Here is a 22914-nt window from a genome sequence, read left to right as displayed (position 1 = left end):
TTTTGTATTTTTTGCATGCATGCATGCATAAATAACCGTGCGTGTGTGTTTTGTGTGAGCAGATTTTTAGGAGTGGTGGTGGTCTGAACGTTTTGCTATGATGTGTACTCTTCCGTCTGAGGGTGTGTCGTTCTGCCTCTCTGCAGCAGCCAAGAGTCTCCTCAACAAGAAGGCAGACGTCAAGGTAGGCCAGGTCCAGTTTTTATCCGCTCCGTCTCCGTTTTGTTCCATATTTATTGTTTTTTTTTAAATTCATGCCAAACTTATTACATTAAGTACTGCAGAGTTTTGGCCTTAATGGCACAGCATGAGTCATTGTTTTGCAGGAAGTTTTATTTGAAAATCAAAAGGCAAATGCCAGACCTCGTTCTGCCTGTACACTGAAAAAAAAGAAAAACGAATGGAGCTCCAATTTAAAATAAATTGAGATTTGTCAAACTTACTTTTTTATGTTTGTTTAATATGGAAACTTAATAAGCTTAATATATTTACTTTGATGAACTTAATTTGATTGCTTGTAACAAATTAACTTGATTCTTTTTTTAAATTGGATCACCTGTACAGGCCTGAAGAAGGCCTGTACAATGGCATATTGGGTTAATTTATGATCATATCAAATTCTAAACTTGGTATAAGTTTTGTGTTCAATATCACAAACCCACTGATGTTCACATGATTCGAATGAAAATTTTTTTTTTTTTTAAGTTTCTTTAAATCTTTTGAAATCTACATCTGATTCTCTGCATCTTTACTGAAAAAAGAGAATACAGCTACAACTTTAAAAAGATAAATGTGTTAATTAGTCACAAGTAGTTGAATGAAGTTTGTTGAACTTATTTACTTTGACAACTTAATAAACTTATTTAAATTAAATTAACTTGGAGTAACTTAATTAGATTTTATGTGATGTATTTGTTGCTGCTTCTTGGTCAGGACTCTGTTTTCATGTTTTTAATCTCAATGGGCTTTTTATTCTGGTAAAATAAAGGTTATGTATATAAAACTTATGACCAAGCATAGCATTTTCTTTAAGTTGGAGTTGCATTCTATTTTTTTCAGTGTTTGCTCTCTCAGACGTCTTCATTCGACTTGGCCGACACTTCGCAGCTCTGCTGCAGACATTTTTCACTCCGAATACTCCCTCAGTGCCAAAGCGAATCTCATTAAAGAATTAATTTCTGCATGCTTTAACTCTCCGAAGAGACTTCTCAGATCCTGAATGTGCAGTAATTTGGGTTCTGATGGTGTTGCTGCTCTTATTTTTGCTGTAATTTCATCTAAAGTCTGAAGTGTTTGCAGTCTGCTGCTTTCTGTTGTGTGTGTGCGTGTGTGTGAGTGTGTGTTTGCAGTACGCAGTGTACTTCTGTTGGAAACCTGTGTCTTGTGTGTGCTGTGTAAGCATGCTGTGTTTGCATGAGTCAGTGGGAGCCTCTGTGTGTTCTCTGGATTGAAGCTCTTTGAAAGTCAGCTACGTTGCTTAAAGGGGCAGCATTAAGTATTTTCAAGCCACATAGTGCCATTTTGTAGGACAGTCCAGTATTATATTAACTTTAGTTATAAAATAATGTACATATCAAACATGACTTAGACAAAATGTTATAATTTAATGTCTTGAAATTGGGCCTCTGTCTCTTTAAAAGCTCTTGCTCTTTCTGAAACTCCGCTTTCAGGAAGTCATCTCAACATCACTCCTCTATAAGCCCTTTAACACCGTTTTTACCAGCGTTGCACTGAGAAGCAGTTAGTATAATGAGCTCAGCAGATCACCGTTCCACCAGGTGTTTGCTAATTGCTGCTGGCTAGTCTGTAGGAGATAAGTGGGGGGCATTTCGGGGAGGGCTGCTTTTGGAACTTGCAGCCCCAACGACAAGCTTTGCCTTGAAGGCGGAGCTAGGGCCATCCAGGCATTTTGCACAGCTCCATGGTTGCCATGGAGATGAAAGGATTTCTCAAGCATGCAAGAAAAAAATCAAAGCAACACTCCAGGTGTGTTTTTGGTGAGGGAATAGCATTATAACATGATGCAAAGCTTAAAAAAGTCGATTTTGCACAACACTGCTCCTTTAAGACGTATCTTATTAAAGCACAACTACAAGCCAAACAAATGACAAAAACACAAAGTTAACCTGCTGCTATGAACCTGCTTTCACTTTGACCTCCCAAACTCCCTACTGCAGCGCCACCATCAGTTGATTCAAAACAAGTAGATGAATAAATTAGTTCACTGTTATTCTGTCTCACCAGTTACTTTATTAAATCACACATAGTATCAGATGAATTCATGCTAAGTTTTCTAGCATTTTCCTCATATCACAGTTTCGCTAAATGTCAGCTAGTAGCTTCTGTTGCCGTTAGGAACTGGAATTAGCCAGTGGTTTCTAGCTTGAGTCAACAATTGAAAAATTAAACTTATTCACTGACTAAACTCCTGAGTTGGAAGCCTGCAATCAAATGCTAATTTCTGTGTTAGCTTTTCTATCTAAAAGAACATGGAAGCCGGTGTAGGACAGCCTTAGCTTGAGTTTCCCAGTGGATTTGCTCTGTCACAACGAGGCTAATGAGACCTGCCAGGCTTAAAACAAATGAAGAATTGCTTTCAAAATGTTAATGTACAGTAAAGTAACCATATTAAACACATAATCAATATTATTATCATTTTATATCCTCTCTAGGTGTCATAATAACCATAAAATGACATGGTGTAATTATTAATTCATCTGGGCTTGTTAGGTGTGAACAATGTGAGGCTGTTATGTTGTCTGCTAATAGTGTTAACTTCACTCATCTGCTGTAATTATACAACAATTATTTGGATTCCTGCTACTTGCAGCTTGTCAACAGATCCCTCAACAACCCGCTAGAAATACATTTTCATTTTCAATGATGGGAAAAGGCAGAAGCTTTGTGTCAATTACAGTTCTACCTGCCTTACTGTTATTGGCTGAACTAAAAGCCAGATGAAATTATGAAGCCACATCGTTTTTCCACCCACATTTTATATTGTTAATACCTGACTTTTCAAATGACTGTATTGCTATTTGTCATGCTGATGGAGACTTACGTTGTGTAGGTCCTGTCAGTTGAGGGTCTTTCTGGGTTTCAAAGGTTAAACATTTTCTTAAAAAAAAAGGACATTTCATTTCAGAGGTTCAGAAGTCAAGCATTTTCCTCTTTTGGAAATTTTCTGAGTTTTAAAAGTAGAAGATTTTCATCTTTTGAAATTCAAAAATGTTCTTGAAGCTTTTTCTATAGAAAATTCCTGAGATTAATCTAAAAAAATATGAGTTTTTTTCTTCACAAAATTACTCCTCTGCTTTTTTCAATTTCCAAAGGCCTTAATATGCTGTTGTATAAAACCAAATGAAACTAAGATGAACAAAATAACTTCCTGATGGGACCAAAATGTAAGAACATATAACCTGATACAGAGATGTTTGTTTTTGCTATCAGGCATCCAGTTAACAATCCTTGATTCCACCACGGTTTTTATTAATAAAGCAGTTTTCCAGTCTCTTCTGTCTGTCTCCTCCAGTCACTCTTTCCTACATCACTAACCCTCCCCTTCCTGTCATGGAGCGCCCTGATGCTAATCTCAGATTATTTCCCACCAGATGATTAATCTGTCATTACATAATCACAGGCCTGCCAGATCTGTGCTGTGAAGTCACAGGAAGGCAGCCAACCTGGGAAATGTCTTATTATCCTTCAGTACTGTAGCTTTATCTTAAGACTAGAATATTTAAAACCTCAGGATGAGCGACATTTCAGTTTAAATCACTCTGTTTAACGTCCCTTTTTGTCTTTCTCTCTCTCATTTAAAAGAATGAGGGCAGTATTGAAATATTCTGGGTTCACATTATAATGTCTATTTTTCTACCTGCGAATGAAGTTTTTACCCCTTGAATATATTTTGGAGAAGCTCAGGCCAAGGTTAAAGCTTTACCTGGCCTGTTTCAGATCCAGAAACATGCGCCCTCTACTGGGCAGGGTTGACTTCGTCCAATCAAACTGTGATGGAAAATATTTTGTCAGCTGCCATTTTGCTACATGTGGAAAATAGACTAAAACTAAAGAAAAAGTCAAATAGAATGAAGGATTATTGTTGGATAATGTCACTGTTGATTTAGCTTTATGGTGCAAAAATAGCTCTTCAACGCAAATTTCTGATTTTAATTTGTTTTTAAAGTTGGAAAACTTTCACATCCTCTCACATGAGCTCCTGGTGGAACGCAACACAACAGAGTTCAAGCTGTATTCCAGGTAATGCAAGTCTGAAAAGATTTAAAACTGACTGAAGGGAAAAAAAACTCTGCGTATAAATGTAGTAAATTACAGAATATACCGGTTCCATTAAAAAAAAGAAAAAAAACTCTTCAAATGTTTTCACATTGTTATTGAAAAAGCAACAAAATTACTTACTGAAGTGATTGCTGTAATAACAGCTCTCCACTCAGCAAATCCCTGCTGATGTTTTCTTTTGATTATCACAAACAACATTTAAATCGCTCAGATTTCCTTCCTAGTTGAGTTTGAAATGTTCCCCAGCGGGGGAAGAGTTTGTTTGGCTCCAGGTTACGTACCTTTATACCATAAATATAACCACTTCAAGTTCCTCAGTATTAAGGTACTAAATATATAGACGTGTAAAATTAATGATTGCAACCAGTTTTGTGCCCCAGCTCGGCTTTCAGCAGCAGGAAAACGGAGCGTTTCTCTGTGTGGGGGGGGGGCAGGCGGGGGGGTGCGTCACGCCTGCAGTCGACTGTTTCTGCATGCTGGTTTAGAACATCCACTTACATTCTCGCTACTTATTTAAGAAACAGAGCGGCTGTATATTTAGCATGTTATGTCGTTTGTGTGGGTGTGTGTGAACTGCCTGTTATGCTTCACAGTTCTGTCAGAAGCAAGTGCTGCAGGTCTCATTATCTGCTCCGGTTAAATGAAGCAGCTATGTGTTGCTTTGTTATTTTTAGGTTGTTTTTTTACAAGGATTTAGTCCCAAAGTTTGCTTGATGTTTGTGTATCAAAAGGCAAAATCTGAGCACACACACCTGCCCTCCAAACCTGATAGCTGGTTGTGTCATCCTTGGCAACAACAACTGCAATCAAGCCTTGTTCTTTAGATCCTCTGATTAGGCCACTGCAAACCAAGTGTGCTCAAATTATAATCAGAAACTGACCCTTTAACCTTAAGAAATTCTATCCAAGTTGTTGGAATCACCATGGAAACCCTTTCCTTGTCCAAACCTGCGTAAAAACACTCCTTCTGATCTTCCTAGTGTTATTTTGTTAAGTTGTCCTCCGTTATCTATATTTACCTTGATTACATTGTGTATCTATATTTTTTTTCCAGTCCTCACCCACTTCCAGCCAGCAGATGGCACCTGTCTGCGTTGTCTCTGAGCACTAATGCTACACTTTGTGTTTCCGTCACAGCCTCAGACAAACAGCACCAGAAACAGCATAGTCACCAGTCCCAAAGGCAACGTCACTTCTGCTGCACTGGTACGCAGCTCTGTGTTCTGTCTGTCTGTCTGTCCGGACCACATCTACACTGTACAGAGTGCCTGTGTGTGTGTGTGAGTGAAAGAATGTGTATTTTCTGTGTGTTTGCAAAATAATAAAGTTTTGAATAGCAGCTTCACGAGAAATGTCTGTCGATGCAAAGGTTGACTAGAGGTTTGGGTTCTGAGTCATCTCCCCTTTGGAAAGGCTCACACCTGTCTGTGTAAGGTCCCACTGCTGACAGTGCAGGTCAGAGGTCAAACACCAACAATGACATGAAAGGAAATGTCTGTAGAACTCTGAGACAGGATCTTCTTGAAGCAGAAATCTGTCTGTCTGTCTATCTGTGATATTATTTATTGTTATTATTAATATTTATTTATTTATTAGGTTTAGCGTTTCTGTCTAGATTGAAGGTATTCCTTTGAATAAACTCAACATGATTCTCTGGAGGTTTTCTGTCGGGTGACCAACATTTTTTCCCTTCTTGGGGACGCAACTGCATCTCTGCAACTTTAATGAAATATTAGTAGGAATGTATGTTTCCTACTAATTAATTTTTAACCTGAGGGGGATAGAAAAACACATTCCTTCAAACATGTGCACTTAATTCCTTTTTTCAAAACTGAGTGAAATTTTACCTTTTATCTTCATTCCACTCTTGGGGAGATTCCTCACGTTCATATTTTAAAGCGTCGTATCCAAGAAGAGTGTATTAGAGGAGTGTAAAAGTCTGGAAACTGTATTTTTTATTTTTTTTTGCATAGTGGGAGAAATACTTGTGTTGCATTCAGTGGACCTAAATTAATAGATGTGCTTCCATTGACCATTTAACTACATATTTTGACATTTAAAAACTAAATAAAAAATTGTCTTTATTAATAAAGATTTTGTGCTAGAATGAGGTGTTATTTTTTGGTTTTTGAAAAACTGCTTTTTTTTTTGCATCACACGAGTGTCACGTGATCTCAGGATGTTTCCACTGGCACAAACCACGAAGAAAACAGGAAGTGGTAGGAGAAAAACGAAATGGCAGATTTTTTCACATGAACAAACATACTAATTTGTGACTTTTAATTGCGTTTTTTTTATTTTGAAAAAATAAAAACCCACCATAATTGCTTAATTGTGTCTTTTCTGACATTAGCGGAATATTGACAAAGTTATTGCGTACATTTGTACTGGAAACGCAGCTACTGAAAAGAACGAAGCTTTGAATCAAACTCTGGGAAGATTTCGGACCAGCAGAGTAAGTTCTGATGGACTCAGTGTCCCTCGGTGGGTTATTAGTGTGTTTTAAAGGACTTAACTCGTAGTACAATTAAAAACAATCTGCTAGGTTTCATCTTTCATAAGAGACGAGACGAAGTGAAATAATAAATACATGACTACATTCATTTTTTGTTTTTTTGCTGTCACTGTTTGTCCCAGAGTCTTCCCGTGTTCAGAACTTTCTTCCCGTTTCCATGCGTTACTCTCGTCTTACTGTCTGCTGACTCTCATTTGGGCATAACTCATTTTCCATTTTGACTTCATTTACTCCCACTTTCTCTTTTTTCCTCCCCCTCTTTCTCTCCATTGTTCCTCCAGGAGCCTCAGACTACTGTTATCCATAACCCAGTAGATGGGATCAAGGTACATCCTCTCTTTTCTCCCTCCATCTCCCTTATTCCTCGTCTTCTCCTCATCATTTGTCATCCCTTCTCTTTAATCTGTTCCTCTTACCTTGTTGGCTAAAAAGTGTTTTTCAAAGGGTCTTTTTATCATTTTAAACTTTTTACACTGTGAATTTTTTGTGATTTTCTTTCTCTGCATGAGAGAGAGGTGTGTGGGCGTGAACCTGTGGAGCATTTTTTTATTGTTGTCTTATGCTGCCTCACTGCGTTCAGATGAGTGAAGTTCTCTGAGAAATCAGTGTGTGTCAGCAGGAACACGGCCAGATTAACACTCATTCCACTCAGACTGTGTGCTAAACGTGGCTAAGCGTTCTACCTGTGTCTGCGTTTGTTTCCACGGAGACGGGCTCAATCCGCAGAGAGGATTGGGCTGGGTTGCGGCAAGAAATGCAGTGTTGTGTTTTTTTTTTTTTTGTTGTTGTTTCTTTTTTGTATAATTGGCATAACCGTTGTGTGAAGATGGAGCTGTAGGCTGAAGTGTAAGTGTGTTGTGATCAGGTCTGCATGCTGTATCAGGACGAACAGCCAGGATTGATTTGGTTTCATGGTTCCAGTCATCGACGCTCTCCGTGTTCTTTTTGTTTCAGGAATCGTCCGACAGCAGTAACACCACCATTGAAGATGAGGATGTTAAAGGTAGACCCCGACTACACAGCTACACCCAGCTGGCTCGCTTGAATTAAAAACTGCTGAATATTAGAGTGCCTCGGAAGAGTTTTGGAAGTAATTTTCCAAATTTGTCACATTACGATCACCAACTTCACTGTATTTTATTAGGATTTTACACAATAGACCGGTTAAGCATTATAGTTTATAAAAATGTTGACAAGTAAAAATTTGAAAAGTGGGGTGTGCATTTGTTTTTGTTCTCTTTTAAAGGGGCGGTGTTATGTAAAATGTACTGTTTTGAGCTTCACATCTTGTTATAATATTCCATCATCACAAACATACCTTGCAGTGTTGCCTTGATTCTTTCATGCACGTTTGAGAAATTGTTGAAACTCCCATGGCAACCATTCAGCTGTACAAAACGCCTGGAGGGACCTAGCTCCGCCTTTAAGGACGAAACTCCACCTCCAAGCTGCAGTTTCCAAGTTCCATCTCCCCCACGACTCTGGTACACGACACTGAGAAGTAGCTCCTATAATAAGCTCATCAAATGCACACTTCTACGAGGTGCCTACTAATTGCTGCAGACTAGTCTGAAGGAGCTGAGTGGGGGAGTCGGAAACTGCAACTCCAAGTAGGAACTTAGTCCTCGAAGGTGGCATTTGGTCCCACCAAGTGATTTTCACCGTTGAATGGTTGCATGCGAGATGCAAGGATTTCTCAATCATGCTTGAAAGAGTCAAGGCAACACTGTATGTTTTTGATGAGGGGAAAACTATTACATCAGGTAAAGCTCAAAAACGATGATTTCAGATAATGTGGACTCTTCACATTATTGGTTTTCAATGAAAAATAAGGGGAAAAAATGGAAAACCTGGAAAACATGATATGGCAGAAATTGCTTAGCTTTGTCTTTGGGTCAAAATCTAAATGAAAATCTTGATTTTAATTCAGACAGTTTAAGAATAAGAATGATGGATTAAATGACCTATATACTGACTGAAAACAACAGTGGCGGAAAACGGCCAACATAGAACAACTTAGAAAAGTTGTCAGTTCCCTTTCCTAAGCAATTTTCCTCACCTGATTTAAGGGAATTGTTAAGTTAAAGAAGTTTGATGGGTACAAATTTGTACAAAGGAGGATCAATACCTCTACAACAGTGGTTCTTAACCTGGGTTCGATCGAACCCCAGGGGTTCGGTGAGTCGGTCTCAGGGGTTCGGTGGAGCTTCTGCCGCGGAGGTAAAGACACACTTGTGTAAAGTCGTAATTACGCGCCGCTTTGCCATCACTTGCTGCAGAGGATCACGCTACATTGCTTAGCCAATCAGGGCTGCGGAGGAGCCCTGATTGAAGGAGCTCCTCTCTCAGCATGGATTTGAACTTTTGTCTTTAATTACTTCAGCAAAACTCAAAGTTTTTACCAAATTCTGTAGCTTTCAGTGTACTTCTAAATCTGCTCCTTAGTCGCATCTTTTTGGGGTTGCTACTGCCTCTAGTGGCGTGGGGGTGGTAACACAACTAATATAATTATATTACTAAATCAGAATACCGCAAAGTCTTTATTATTTATTATTAATTTTTCTTTCTCTTAAGAATGTAGAGCTAATTAAATGATCTAAACAAGACCCTAAAGTGGTTCCAGTTTCTCTCGATGACCAACCTGTTGAAACTGTTCGGTGAATGCGCATATGAAACTGGTGGGTTCAGTACCTCAAAAAAGGTTAAGAAGGTTAAGATCCTCAGATCTACAACATAAAACACCTTGACAGCACTGTGATGTAGGTCAAAGCATGTGATGTAGGTCAAAGCATAGATAGTATGGAAACTCATCAGTTCTTATTTCATTGCTTCAGTGAGACATCACATGCTACATCTCAGCAAATGAAAATATATTTTCAAAAATATTAGATTATTTGGTTGGTAAAAAACCCCAAAAAAACACAGAACATGAACATGTTATCACTAGCTGCTTATGTAAGCTGCCCAAAGTCCCGATCACGACCTCGTATGTTTTAAATACGTGAAAGTCTATTGGTAAGGCGGTCCAAGCTTCGGATTATGGGACAGAATTATCTCCTTTCTGTCATAAAGGACAGTCCAGTGCTGCTGATGGCAAAAGGAGATTAACAAACGGAGAGTTTGATCGAGCTCTTCTCATGACTGCTTCTCTCAAAAATAAATAAAGACAAAAGAAAGTTAGTTCACGAACTGAAAGGCACTTAGCTGTGCTGGCCTGGTCTTTGGGCAAATCAGCAGCTAGCCTTTTTTCCAAGAAATAGACCTCTGAAAAGCATCTTTTCTATGCACTCAGTATTTAGTTGGGGCTCTTTTGGTGTCTCTCATCTTCCTCTTGACCACAGCGCATAGTTTCTCTATGGGGTTAAAGGTCAGGGGAGCTTGCTGACCAATCAGGAACAGGAACGCCATCGTTTTTTTAGTACCTTTGGCTGCGTGGGCAGGAAAATCAAATCAGCATCTCCCTTCAGCTCATCAGCAGAATGTCCTGGTAGATGTCTGCATTGACTGGACTTGGACCAGAACCAGCAGACGACATGACGACCCAAACCGTCACTGACTGGTGATTAATTGCACAGGTGATTAATTGCAACAGGCTCCGCCCTGAATGAGGTCATCAATGTCAGCGGGAAAATCATTTACCTGATAACCCAACACTTAGTTTATATATATAGAGGGACGGGAAGGTATATATACAAACGTAGTATCTTTTAGTATTTTCTTTTTCTTTCCCAGAAATCAAATGAAACTGTGCATCTTCTACCTTTAATTCTCTAAGTAGCTAAAAACAAATCCATCTGCACTTTATTTAAGTGCTGCCAAATGTCTCACTGTATAAATTTGTAATGAAACAAGGACAAAAGAATCCAGCAGTGGAAATTTTGTGGGACAGGACTTTGTTGTAATTAAAACTGAAATGTTGCTTTAAGCACATTAAAGACGGATGCAGTCTGACGTCTCTGTTTCACTGACTTTTCATTATGTGACATGCAGCTATGTGACAGGAGAGCATGTAGACGAAGCACAGAGGTGCTTTCATGATAGAAAATGGTACAAAAAGTAGAGAGAGACAGAGAGAGAGAGAGCAAAAGAGAGAGAGAGAGAGAGAGAGGAAACTAGACAATCCGAGTGAGTTAAGCCCTTCACTTAGTGTGGGGAGGAAGCGGTGGGAGGAGGACAGGGTAAATCTCGTCCAAAGGCCGGGGACAAGAATAGCAGCATGAGCTCCAGCAGCCTCATGTGTCCAACAGAGATATGATGGATGATGAATGGAGGTAGAGGAACTACCAAGTGCCAAGACACACAATGGGGGGTACGTGCTCTGTACGGTGTGTGTGTGTGTGTGCATAAAGTTCAAGGAGGAGATGGAATCAGGAGCCGGACCTCTACCAAACTGATCAGCTCTGACTCGCCTCAGCCTCTGATGGTCCTCAGAGCCTTTCGCTCTGGCTTAGCCGTTGGATTTTTTAATTTTTAATTTTTATTTTCATTTTTTTTGGGAGGATGACTGTCACATCCTTCTATCTCCTTCCTCTCCGCAGCTCGCAAACAGGAGATCATAAAGATCACGGAGCAGCTTATCGAAGCCGTCAACAACGGAGACTTCGAGGCCTACGCGTGAGTCCTTCCCCCCCCGTTCCTCATCCTTCACTGATTTTAAAAGTTCAGGCCAGCAGCAGGAGAGAGTGCATCCTGTAAAGTGAACATTTAAGCTTTCCATCAGCCACGAAGAACCATTAATCTGATTGACATGCAAAATGTGTTGTATTAAAAGATTAAAGAGTAATTACATTCATTGTTTCATCCACATCCACCCCCATCTGCTTACTGTATAATTAAGAATAATGCCAGGCAGATTGAGGGAGAGGGACGGGAAGGTTTAGTGTGTCCTCAGCGATGGAAGCGCAATTCCACTAAGATGGGAGATAACATATGAAAAATGAATGTGATGAAAAAAAAAATCAATAGTAGGAATGACCCTGACGTGGTAGACTAATGACAAACACGTTGTAAAATGTAACAGTGTTTGGAAAAGATGAGTGAATACAACCTGACTTTTTTCAACATTTGGTAACACTCAAGTAAAAATGACGTCTTAGACTTTTCTGGTGAACATTACAAAAAATTTCTAAGTGTAAAAATCTGCCTAGCTTTGTCTAAGTAAATGTCAGTCAATATTATTTCCAGTGTGAGCTCAAACTTTTTTTTCATGCCAGAAGTTTACTTTTGATACTAAATGAGACAGCCAAATTTTAAAAGACAGTAAAGCAATGTAAATGTAAAAGTAGTATCGGTTTTAAAATGTATCTGTTTCATTCATGTTTTGTTAAAACAATTTCATGGCAAACATTATTTATACCATTCTCAATATGGCATTTTGCCAGCCGACCAGCTTTCTGTGTGTTTCCACTGGCATTTTGAGGATTTGTCCTTGGTGAGGAGCTCCAAGTCTTTCAGTTTGGAGGGACTCTTTGCCATCACCCTAATCCCACCAACTCCCTCCACAGGCTTCTTGTTACAGTCCAGGTGGAATTCCAACTCTTTAAGTTATATGTTTCCATCAAAGTAGCTTGAAAAAGCTCCCCCACCTTTTACCCTTTTCAAGTCTTTTTCTAAAGAATCTTCAAGGAGTGAGACGGGATTATTGCGGAGTACTCAGAAGCAACTTGAAGTCAAAATTAAAGACAGCAGGGAAAAGTACAGGAAGAAGCCTGAGTGCAAGCTTCAGAGGAACCATATCAGAGATATGTGTTTGGGGATGAAGAAGACCCCAGGCTTAAAGCAAAAGGAGGATCAGATAGATGGATGTCTGGACTGAAGAACTGAGCACATGCCTCAACAGGAACAAGCTCATCCTCCTCCTCTCCTGCCCCCAGCAACACAGACATCCCACACTCCTCTGACCCACAGCTTTCTTCTCAAGCCTCAGTTTGAGATGTTTCATCTTCCACTTCAGTCAGGGATCTACTGCTTCCACGAGTTTGTCTTCAGTCACATCAAGAGATGCTCCCTTTGCCTCCTCCTCCCACTTTTCTGTATCTAGAAGTCAGGTGAAGAGGCAGCCGGAGAGGCTGAACTGGAACAAGGCTACAGGTCCGGATGGTGTCGTCCTGAAACTACAGAGCAGCTCTGTGGGATTCTGCAACATTTCTTCAACAATAGCCTGACCTAAGAGAAGGTTGTTGTGGAAGACATCCTGGCTGGTTCTGGTACTGAAGAAAACTCACCCATCAGTCATCAGTGGTTACAGACCTGTTGTCCTGACATCCCACATCATGAAGGTCCTGGAGAGACTCCTACTGGCCAACCTGGAAAAGCAGACAAGCTCATATTAAGACCCCCCGCAGTTTGCTTATCGCCATGGAGATGGAGTTGAATCATACACCTATTTCACCAAAGCCACTGTCATCTGGACAAAGCATGCTGCACTGTGAGGATCAGGTTCTTTGATTTCATTTAACACAATTTATCCTGATTTGTTTTGTTTTTGAAACTCCAGAAGACACAGATGGAGACTCAATCACCTGGATCAATGACCAACTGAGGAGGAGCAGCTCCCCTTATCTGAACATGAGCAGTTACTGGATTTCTGTGGCAGCCATGGATTGCCCACAACAAACATCATGTTGAAGCATAAGCGTGTCCGTATGTGCTCTTGGCACCAAGACGCTTTAGGGTACAGTTCAATGACTGACACTGTGGTTGTTTCATCTAATCTGCTGACGCATGTCTTAGACATTCTGATGATGAGATGGGAAGAACTGTCAACTGATCACTACCTGATGACATCCTCCTCCAGTGAGTTGACTCTGCTGGAAGAGGATGAATCGAATCAGACATATTGTGAGAATCTGTTGGGAATATCTTTTGGAGTATCCTGTCAGAAGGAGCTTTATCGCCACCTCCAGCAGAACGTTGAACACATCCTGGGGACATTGAGTCTAACTGGGTCATGTTCCATGCCTCCATAGTTGAGGCAACTGACCAGAACTATGCCTGCAAGGTGGTTGGTTCCTGTAGTGGCGACAACCTGGAAGTCACTGGTGGACACTCGCCAAGCTGAAGTTGGAGTCATATTGGGCCTGTTTGGCCTTTGGAGCTCCTGAAGCACCCGATAGGTACCAGCTCTCCGAGCGGAATGGAGCTCGAGTGTTCACCAAGGCGAAACCTCCGGCCTGGAAGAAGTTTGGTGTGACCATGGAGAAAGACTTCCATATGGCTTTAAGAAGGTTCTGATCCACCTTTTGGCATCTCAGGAAGCAGTGCACCACCAACCACATCTATGGTGAGGATGGTGCGCTGATAACATCAACTTGGGATGGTGTGGGTCAGTGGGCAGACATTTTGAAGACCTCCTCAATCCTGCCAGTGAGGAAACTGAGTCTTGGGACGCTTGATGACAATGTCACTCTGATCCCTGGTGATGAAGTCAGAGAGGTGGTAATAAAACTCTTTGGTGTAAAGTCTGTCTGTTATTTCCAGTTGTTGATTAAGAAGTTTATGTAGGTCTCAAGTTATAAGATTTCAACAAGTATAGTAGGCTTTTGGAAGATGATTAATTGTTGATATTTCTTGGCATTTTCAGCTAAATCTGTGTCTTTTTGTTGTTTTTTTTTGCAGGAAGATCTGTGACCCTGGTCTTACCTCCTTTGAGCCTGAGGGACTGGGAAATCTAGTAGAGGGCATGGACTTCCACAGATTTTACTTTGACAATCGTAAGATCACAGCTTAACATTTTATCTCTTTCTTTCTGAACATCTTCATCCTGACGCTGTGTTTCGTCCTCTCTTTAGTTCTTTCCAAAAACAGCAAACCCATCCACACCACCATCCTCAACCCTCATGTGCACATGATCGGAGAGGACGCGGCCTGCATCGCCTACATCCGCCTGACGCAGTTTGTAGACGGCCAGGGCCATCCCCGCTCCAGCCAATCAGAGGAGACCAGAGTATGGCACCGCCGAGACAGCCGGTGGCAAAACGTGCACTTCCACTGCTCGGGAGCCCCTGCCGCACCGCTGCAGGGATGAGGTACAGACAAACGGAAAGCTCACATGCGAAACGGGTTGAACATCGACAGGTAGAGGCCACACGGCTCAGTTCAAATGCCAGATTTAGCACATGCATAATGGAAATCCGTCAATTTCGGAAAAAAAAAAAAACCTCACGTTTTCCGATAAGAAGGTTTTGCGGTAGGACAAGCTGTATTTTTGGGCATATCGAAATAGATGTATTTTGCAAAATTGTAATGGAATCGCTTTTTTCACGTGAGTTATATGATCAACAACCGGATGTCACTACTGATGAAAGCAACAAAGAAGGCGACAGGAAGTAGTATTGGGATGATGGTTAGGGAGTTTAATTTCATTTCTTATTTAATGGAAACACCGCAGTTGTGTTTTTTCAGCGTTGGCAGAATATCAACAAAGATTTGTACACATTTGTAATGGAAACGCAGCTGGTAGTCAAGTTGAATATAGATTCCTGTCTTTAGCCGTCTCTTGATTAGTTGTTTCCCTCTCTTCTTCCCTCCCAGCCAGCCGAAGGAGACGTGAAGCCAACAGAACCGAGCCGACGATCCGAGAGAAGGCTTCCGCTCTGAGAGAGACGTGCAGGTGGATGGAAGGGTGTGGGGAGGAGGCTGAGGCTTTCCGGGACGGGGGTCGTTCCCCGGGCACTCTGCGCACCCACCTAGCGCTTCTCTCTCCGCGACCACAGCAGACCCAACCCGACCTACACCTACAGCAGGGGGCGCAATATCAGCCGTGAGCAGGAAGCGCTGCCTGCCTGCGCCTCGACTTCAGCTGGCCTGCATGCGGCCAAAACACCCAGACTGCACCTTTCCCCTCTCCTGCTTCCCATCGATGCTTTCTCCTTCTCCGCTATTATACAGTTAATGATCTTGATGTTATTATGGCTGCAGTCTCTTGTTGTGCTCTTTCTACTGTACAGTATATTTATTACCCATTTTAACCCCTTTCTTTCTTCTTTTTTATGACAAGCATGACTACCTACCTATACTCTTAATATTATCGTGGCTGTTTTGTTTTTTTCTGCACGATTAAAGCTGCCTGTGAAACGAACAAACAGAGCTGATGTCTCTCGCAGAGAGAGAGACGTGTGGGTGTATTTAACTATGTGTTTTATTACTTCTTTGTTGTTTTTAATCCTCTTTCTCTGGAGTATTGTTGTTGACCCCGAACCAACGCCTCCGTGTGTCCCCCCCCAGACACCCCCAGAGCCCCTCCGGTCCCCCCCGGAGCCCTCCTAGCTGCTCTGTGAGACAGTGGAAACCCCATGCAGCATGCTACAGTATTCCCTGTTCTTGAAGATTTCCTCCATGTTTGACCTGCTGGACGGCAAGAAACGGTTGAGATTCACACCCTCCCGTTGCACATGTACTGTATATTTCCGGGTTTTGTTGTGCCGGTGTTTACTTGCATGATATTTCCATGTTAATGCATCACTAAAATTGGATGTTCCTGTTGAATTTTGTCTCCTATGGACTGATACTGCTGGTGAGCTTTAATCTGTTTCCTGGGCTGTGTAACTGCAGGTCCTGTTCTAAGTTCAGTGTAGAAAAAAAATGGATGTAAGCTTTTTTCACTATTTCCTGGCTCCTGAAGAATGGCTCTTTACTGTTTATTAAGCAAAAAAATTAATAAAAATCCTCTCCTGGTTGAGTATTTTTGGTGTTTTAGATTCAAAGCAAATGTGGCTGGAAAAACTGTTTTAAAGCTTAAAATAAGGATTTGGGTTGAAAGGATTAATTGTGATGAATCGATTATTGAAATAATAGTCAACTAGTTATCGATTAATTAGTTGGAGTTTACAGACAAAACAAAACCTATTTGCTGAAAAAAAAACTATACTGAGCAGTAATTAGGCTAAGAATGTACAAAAATATACACATTTTGTATTTAAGATCAGATCTTTTTTCTGTAAACACGTTCTGTATAAAACTCCTTAAGTGGCGGTTTTAGCTTCACCTGGTTCAAATACTGTGAAAGAAAAACACTAAGCATCTTTCACTATCCAATTATTAGTGACGTATTCCAAAAATTAATCAACAGATTAAGTAAAAACTGTTGAACATGTATTTTTTTTCAGCTGCAGATGCATCTTTTCCTACACATGACCAAGAATCACTGAAGGAATTAAATTTTTTTCTTATTAAAAATAAAATAATTTAATTCTTTGTCTATTTGCATCTTCGACTGAATTTCTACCATTTAATAAAAAAGCTTAAGTGGTTAAATAAAACATCTCCAAAATGTGCCAATTTTTTAATCCAATCAATCAAATAATCGTTGGAATAATTAATAGAATAATCGATTACTTAAATAATAGATAGTTGGAGCCCCAATAATGATGTTTGACTCCTAAAATAATTGTTGCCTTTTACAAAGCAGACTTAAAGCTGCATTTTAATACTTTTTACATTTTTCCTTTTCCTTCTGTATGTTAGTGCGTTGAATATCTACCCCCTTTCCTAGAACTTTGTCACATGTCGCTTTGTGTTTCTGTAAACACTAATGAGAAATATAACACTACGTATAAAACTCATTCACCTAAATCCTGTCCTATATTCTGCGGATTAACACTTAATCCCAACTGACTGGTTCTTTTTCAGTAATGATTTCATAAAGATTTCATCAAAAATTCATAAGGATGAGATCAAACAGGACAGATATAAAGCCCCGCCCACCTGGAACCCAAGAAGCTGCTAAACACGGCGGAGCAAGTGAAGTGGTGACGAATGGATTGATCAGCTTTTTAAGCACTCAGATTTTTGGGAAAATTACTCGAATATTTATTTATTTATTTATTTATTTATTTATTTATTTATTTATTTATTTATTTATTTATTTTAAATCTGCCATAACAACTAGTTCCCTGATTTATTCACATGATTCCTTCTGATGAGAGACATTTCAGCCAACATAAAACTTGGAAGTAACAACTTTTCAAACAATATGCTGCTTCTCAACTATCGAATCCGAGCAAATATATTAAAGCTGCAGTATGTAACTTTTACAAAAAACTTTTTTTTACATATTTGTTGAAACTGTCACTATTTGGTGACAATGGGTTGAGACAAATAATCTCTGAAAAAGAAAAAGACCCTCCTCCTGGCTCTGATTGGTTGTTTTTGACTGGTACATTTCTTCAGATGGCAGTAGTAGCTCGTGGAGGAGTTTTAGGAACTCCATCTTTTCACAGATTATTGGTCTCATATCATGTTGTCACAACATGGTGACAGTTTTAACAAATACCCAGAGAAGAGTTACAGGTCTGGGTCACAGATTTATTATCCTGTTTAGTGAGGAAAGCATCTTCCTGGTAAAGTTTTAACAGCATGTGGCTTTAACACAGATGCAAAGAGGATGTTTTTATTTTCCACGATTGAAAGGTATTCACTCTATCTCTGCACAGATTTGTTTCCACAACGACATGAATAACAGAAGTACTGTTGCTCCAGCATGCTATGCTAAATCAAATTATTGGAAATGGACACGCTATACTGCTCTGTCATGGAATACTTTCTTTATTTACTCTATTTATATATATTTCATTCACATGAAACGTTTTATTAATTATCCTTTCAAGGCAAACGGAGGCCATTCAGACCTAATTCTATAGAATCTAACAAGGTCCAAGTTAAGTTCAGATAATTTATTAAATTAAGTACAATTCAATGTTAAAGTCGGACAAGTGTAAAAAGAAGAAAAAAAAACAATTGGACGTAAAAGCTTGGTGTGCCAGGCCTTCTTGCCCAACATCAGTGTTTGACCTCACAAATCCTCCCACGAGAGATCAGGAATTTTCAAACACACACAAACATACATGCAAATTCACAACTACACAGTCTGATTTACAAGTACTAAATATTTATGACCAACCCCTCCCTCATCGTTCAACTTGGCTGTTATGTAATGAAAACATAGTAATAAATTCTTTGTTTGCTTCTTAAATTATGTGAATCTTAATTTAAGAAAATAAATATGTCTGAGATAATGTTGCTTCAGTGTCAAGTCTATAAATGCAGAGAAATAAATTATTAGCCTGGTAGGCTAACCTGGATAGGATTTGAGCCTATCCAGTCACATAAAGTGACTGTCGCTTGTTTTCTACCACAGCTTTAAAACATTTAAATTGGGGTTGCTGTCCCCAGATCCAAGGTCCAACTTCCAATCCAAACTCAAACAATTCTTACCAAATAATCAAGATGTCACACTAATTTAGAAGATGCATGATGTAAATGTGACTAAAATGATCACATTAAGATCCAGTTGTGAAATGTGTGTAAGACCCACAGTACATCTGGGTGGAATCGTTGATCTCAGAGCCAGCTCTGCCTCGCAGAGAAAGACATGCTTTTGTCTCAAGGTTATTTTCAAAAACATTCTGCAGATTCTCAGCTTTTTATTAGCGTTTGTGCCATTTAGCCCATCCCAAAAAAAGCAACAGGACAGAACGGATTCCCTTTCTCTATCCAGGCCAAGGTTATAAAATTAGTTTTTAATCAGATTGAGGGTCTCTGTGGAAGCCGGTCTCTCCTCTGATGTGGAGGACTGATTTATCTTGTAAAGTCGAGGCGTTGGTACTGATGAAAAAGATCTGATTTAAAGATTTTATTTTTCTAAAGGTCAGATAAGTAAGAGCAAAACCTACCGAGTATATGTTAAACAAAGCAATGTTTCTAGCTTATTATGCCGTTTGTCAATATTAAAATGTCCTGTGATGTAATCAGTGTGTGAATAAATAAACTGGTCAAGTAGAGACTTCCTCTGTCTTTTATCTTGACTCAGTGTCAGAACAACACTGCGACATTTGTTTGTGGTTCACTTCTTGGAATCATTTCTTGTCCGTATTTAATGTCACCTTCTCCTCAATGTACCGCGGTGACTTTTCAGCGTTTAAGATCGAGTTACTGGACAAGGTGACATTTTCTTGCCACATATGAAGATTTTCATTTTATTTTAAGTCACATTTGATTTGTGTTTTCTTGTTTGCATTTACAGGTTAAGCATTATAAGTTAGGCTTTATATTAAATGTAGAGCTTTGCAGCGAAATTCCCCTTCCCCCCTTCACACACGCACACACACCCCCACACGCGCACACACACGCACACACACACACGCACACACACACAGGCGCACACACGCGCACACACGCACGCACACAAGCACACAAAGGTAACAATATATAGATGTAGATACAAATTCTTCATTTTACTTCAATTCAATTCAACAATACTATATTACTTCCATGCACTAACTGGGAGTAATATAGTACTACTCCCAGTACTAGTTTTTGACTAACTAGAGTCAAAAGTACACAAAATATTTAAAGAGGTTCATGGTGGTGAGACAAGTTCTTTAAACTTTCAGCACACATTAAGTAGATAGAGGTGCAATAAACTCTGTGATCAAACAATTAGGATGATTCTGAAAATAGCTTAATTGCACTTTCATAAGGTCAGTTGTCATACAGCTGGAGAGAGCGAAACACTCCTGTTTTTCTCTACCGCAGTTCAATTCGTCTTATAAATTCAGCAGAACTGACACAGTCACAAAATTCCACGTAAATATTACATTATGCAGAATTCCGTGTTGACACTTTCACTTATTTCACACGAGGGATCTCCATTCAGCACAGTTTAATGATTACTCTGAGTGCATCCTTGAGTCAACGTGAGGGTCATTACCTTGTGTTCTCATGTAGCCAAAGCCAGAAGGACAAAGGTTGACATTTATTGCTCCACTCTGGGTGTAGCAGTGAATATAGTGAGGCCGCCTGTCAATGAAACTGAACGTCCAAATGTACTTGATGTGAAAGTACAACAGGGTGTCTTATAGCGTGCAGGATTGAATCAGCAAAAGCCAATTTGTTTTGGAAGCTTATCTCCTCTCTCCGCACATGAAATTATACTTTAAACTGAACTCTTCCAAAGCAAAATACATTATTGCTGCTGGTCCATTAATCAGACATGCTTTATGAAACGGCTGCCAGCGGTAAATCATAAGTGACATGGAGAGTAGCCATGGAGATTGTTTTTCAGGACATAGAATGGATGAAAAAGAATGTCCAAAGTATTCCATCCTGCACTAGAAAGCACCAGAAACAATAGAAGACATAAATAATGTGGAGTGGTCAGGATTTTTCAAAAGGGGGCCATAACGCCCCCCAGCCCTTTTGGGTGCGCCTCTGGTCATTCTAACTTAGAGATAATCTAACATACCCCACAGATCCAGCTGTTGATCATGTGACTCGTTTGATGTTAAGAAAGTGTTTCTATTGCAGTTTTGCGAACTTAACAAATTTTGGGCCGAAAAACCACCTCATTCTAGCACCAAAAGTTTTTATCAAAAAATTTGAGTTTTGAGTTCATTAAGCAAATTTATTTTTGATATGACAAAATGCACAATTATATGATCAATGGAAATGCAGCTACTATTTGTTTCCTTGTCTGTTTCACTGCATGATGCTCAATTGTGAGACTCATCAATTTTCTCGTGTTTTGGTCCTGCTTCCACCATAACAGACTGTGATCTGATCTGTGATCTGATCTAAGCCGTTTAATGGTAACTTGAGTGTTTAGGGTCGTTGTCCAGCTCTGTCTTTTAAATGTTTTGTAACCTCCTAACAATAGTTGTCTTCAAATATTCCTTCACTGTTGCTGAGGAGAATAGTCACAGAATGATGCTCCCACTTTGTTTGAAGTGGAAAGGTGCAAAGATTTTTTTCCTCCACAGATATTTTGTATGTAGATGTTTAATTTTGGTCTCCATAAAAGCCAGATGTTTGCGGTGGATGACTAATACTAATTCAGTCTATCTTTTTATCTCTTTTTTCCCTTCTTAACCTGTGAATATCTGCAGTTTTATCCAGTTTCCATGTGTCTCTTGGCTGTTTTTTGTTTTTTATCATTAATGCCTTATGCCCTGTATAGACTTTAAAGAGCAAACTATCTTTAAATCACAAATCCTTATCAAAATTAGCCTACAAAAAATGCATTTATTTTTTGCTACGTATCAACACTACATTTGATGAAAAATTATATATTCACTAACTTATTTATCTAACTTCATTTATCACTGCTAATATCCCCCATTTAGTAGAGTTTAGTGTTCTGCCTAAATACCAACATATTAAATTCATTTAATGTTGGAAGTCAGGCTTTCTGCTTTTTTCTTGTTTCCCTCTTTGTTGATCACTGTAGCTCAAAGATCCAAACGCTTCGCTTTTTAAGAAATGACTGGAATGTGTTTCACTCAAGTGTTGTCTTCCTGCCTGTCAACCTCTCTTCTTTCAAAGACTTCGTTTGCATCTCAGCTGGGGTTTGTTGACAAAACAGTAACTTCATTATCATACACATTAGCATGAAAATGACTGGGACAGGAGGCAAATTTCCAGGAGACGGTCTTTGTTCATTTCCAAACTGAGGTTTTTCTAAAGCATTTTGGGAAACTTATGTCTTATTGTAATGTAAAACATTTCAGTCCCTCAGAAGTGTAGTGGAAGATTTTTCCTCTCAGTGTGACATGGAGCTGTTTGATTTCCCTATCTAACTCAAATATTTCTTCACTGTTTCCTTCACTGTGTCGGACCTCCTGAACTGTGTAATTCTGTTACAACGGACAGTTTGTACAACTAGTAAGTCTGCAGACCCCACACATCCTGGACACAAGCTGTTGCAATGTAAACTTTCATTTGGATAAAGCAACCGCCACAGATATAGTTTCTTCTTCTTCCCCCAGGCTGTCAATGTCTCAAACGCTTGGCATTTAAGAAGAAAATTATCTTTTTTTTCTTTTTTAGGTTTGAACTGTTTTTCTATTATAAAAACGTATAAGCTTAATTGATCTTATTTTATGTTTTCTTTTTAAACTAACAACTTTGCATCTAAGCAGCTTATTTCCATACAATTGGAATTGTTGACAAAGAAACGTGTTTCATCACCTTTCCATTGGATTTTCCTTTTTTTTTCTTTTTTTCACACTAACCTGCCTTATCGTGCTGACATCATCGCATGACGCAATTTAGAGGTGAAGTGATTGAGAGCCGTAGCGCACGCGGCTATTTACCACACACAAAAA

At 39.5% G+C, this 22914-nt stretch overlaps 1 protein-coding gene across 3 annotated transcripts in view; it reads left to right on the top strand.

The window, feature by feature from the left end:
- The window catches only part of camk2b2 (calcium/calmodulin-dependent protein kinase (CaM kinase) II beta 2), a 49013-nt gene extending 32517 nt beyond the window's left edge, over positions 1–16496 (top strand). For 2 of the 3 annotated variants that reach the window (XM_008423239.2, XM_008423238.2), the window contains exons 14-21: positions 150–184; positions 5437–5505; positions 7096–7140; positions 7769–7817; positions 11353–11428; positions 14432–14526; positions 14605–14841; positions 15347–16496. In XM_008423239.2, the coding sequence (XP_008421461.1) occupies positions 150–184; positions 5437–5505; positions 7096–7140; positions 7769–7817; positions 11353–11428; positions 14432–14526; positions 14605–14840 (605 nt within the window). In that variant the 3' untranslated portion in view covers position 14841; positions 15347–16496. The remainder of the gene's footprint in view (positions 1–149; positions 185–5436; positions 5506–7095; positions 7141–7768; positions 7818–11352; positions 11429–14431; positions 14527–14604; positions 14842–15346) is intronic. The other variant, XM_008423241.2, reaches the window with a different exon arrangement.
- The last annotated feature ends 6418 nt before the right edge of the window (positions 16497–22914 follow it).

Source organism: Poecilia reticulata, linkage group LG12, assembly GCF_000633615.1.
Source record: "Poecilia reticulata strain Guanapo linkage group LG12, Guppy_female_1.0+MT, whole genome shotgun sequence".
NCBI lineage: Eukaryota > Metazoa > Chordata > Actinopteri > Cyprinodontiformes > Poeciliidae > Poecilia > Poecilia reticulata.
Note: the sequence above shows the minus strand (reverse complement) of the source record. Positions and strands in the feature narration are given on the sequence as shown.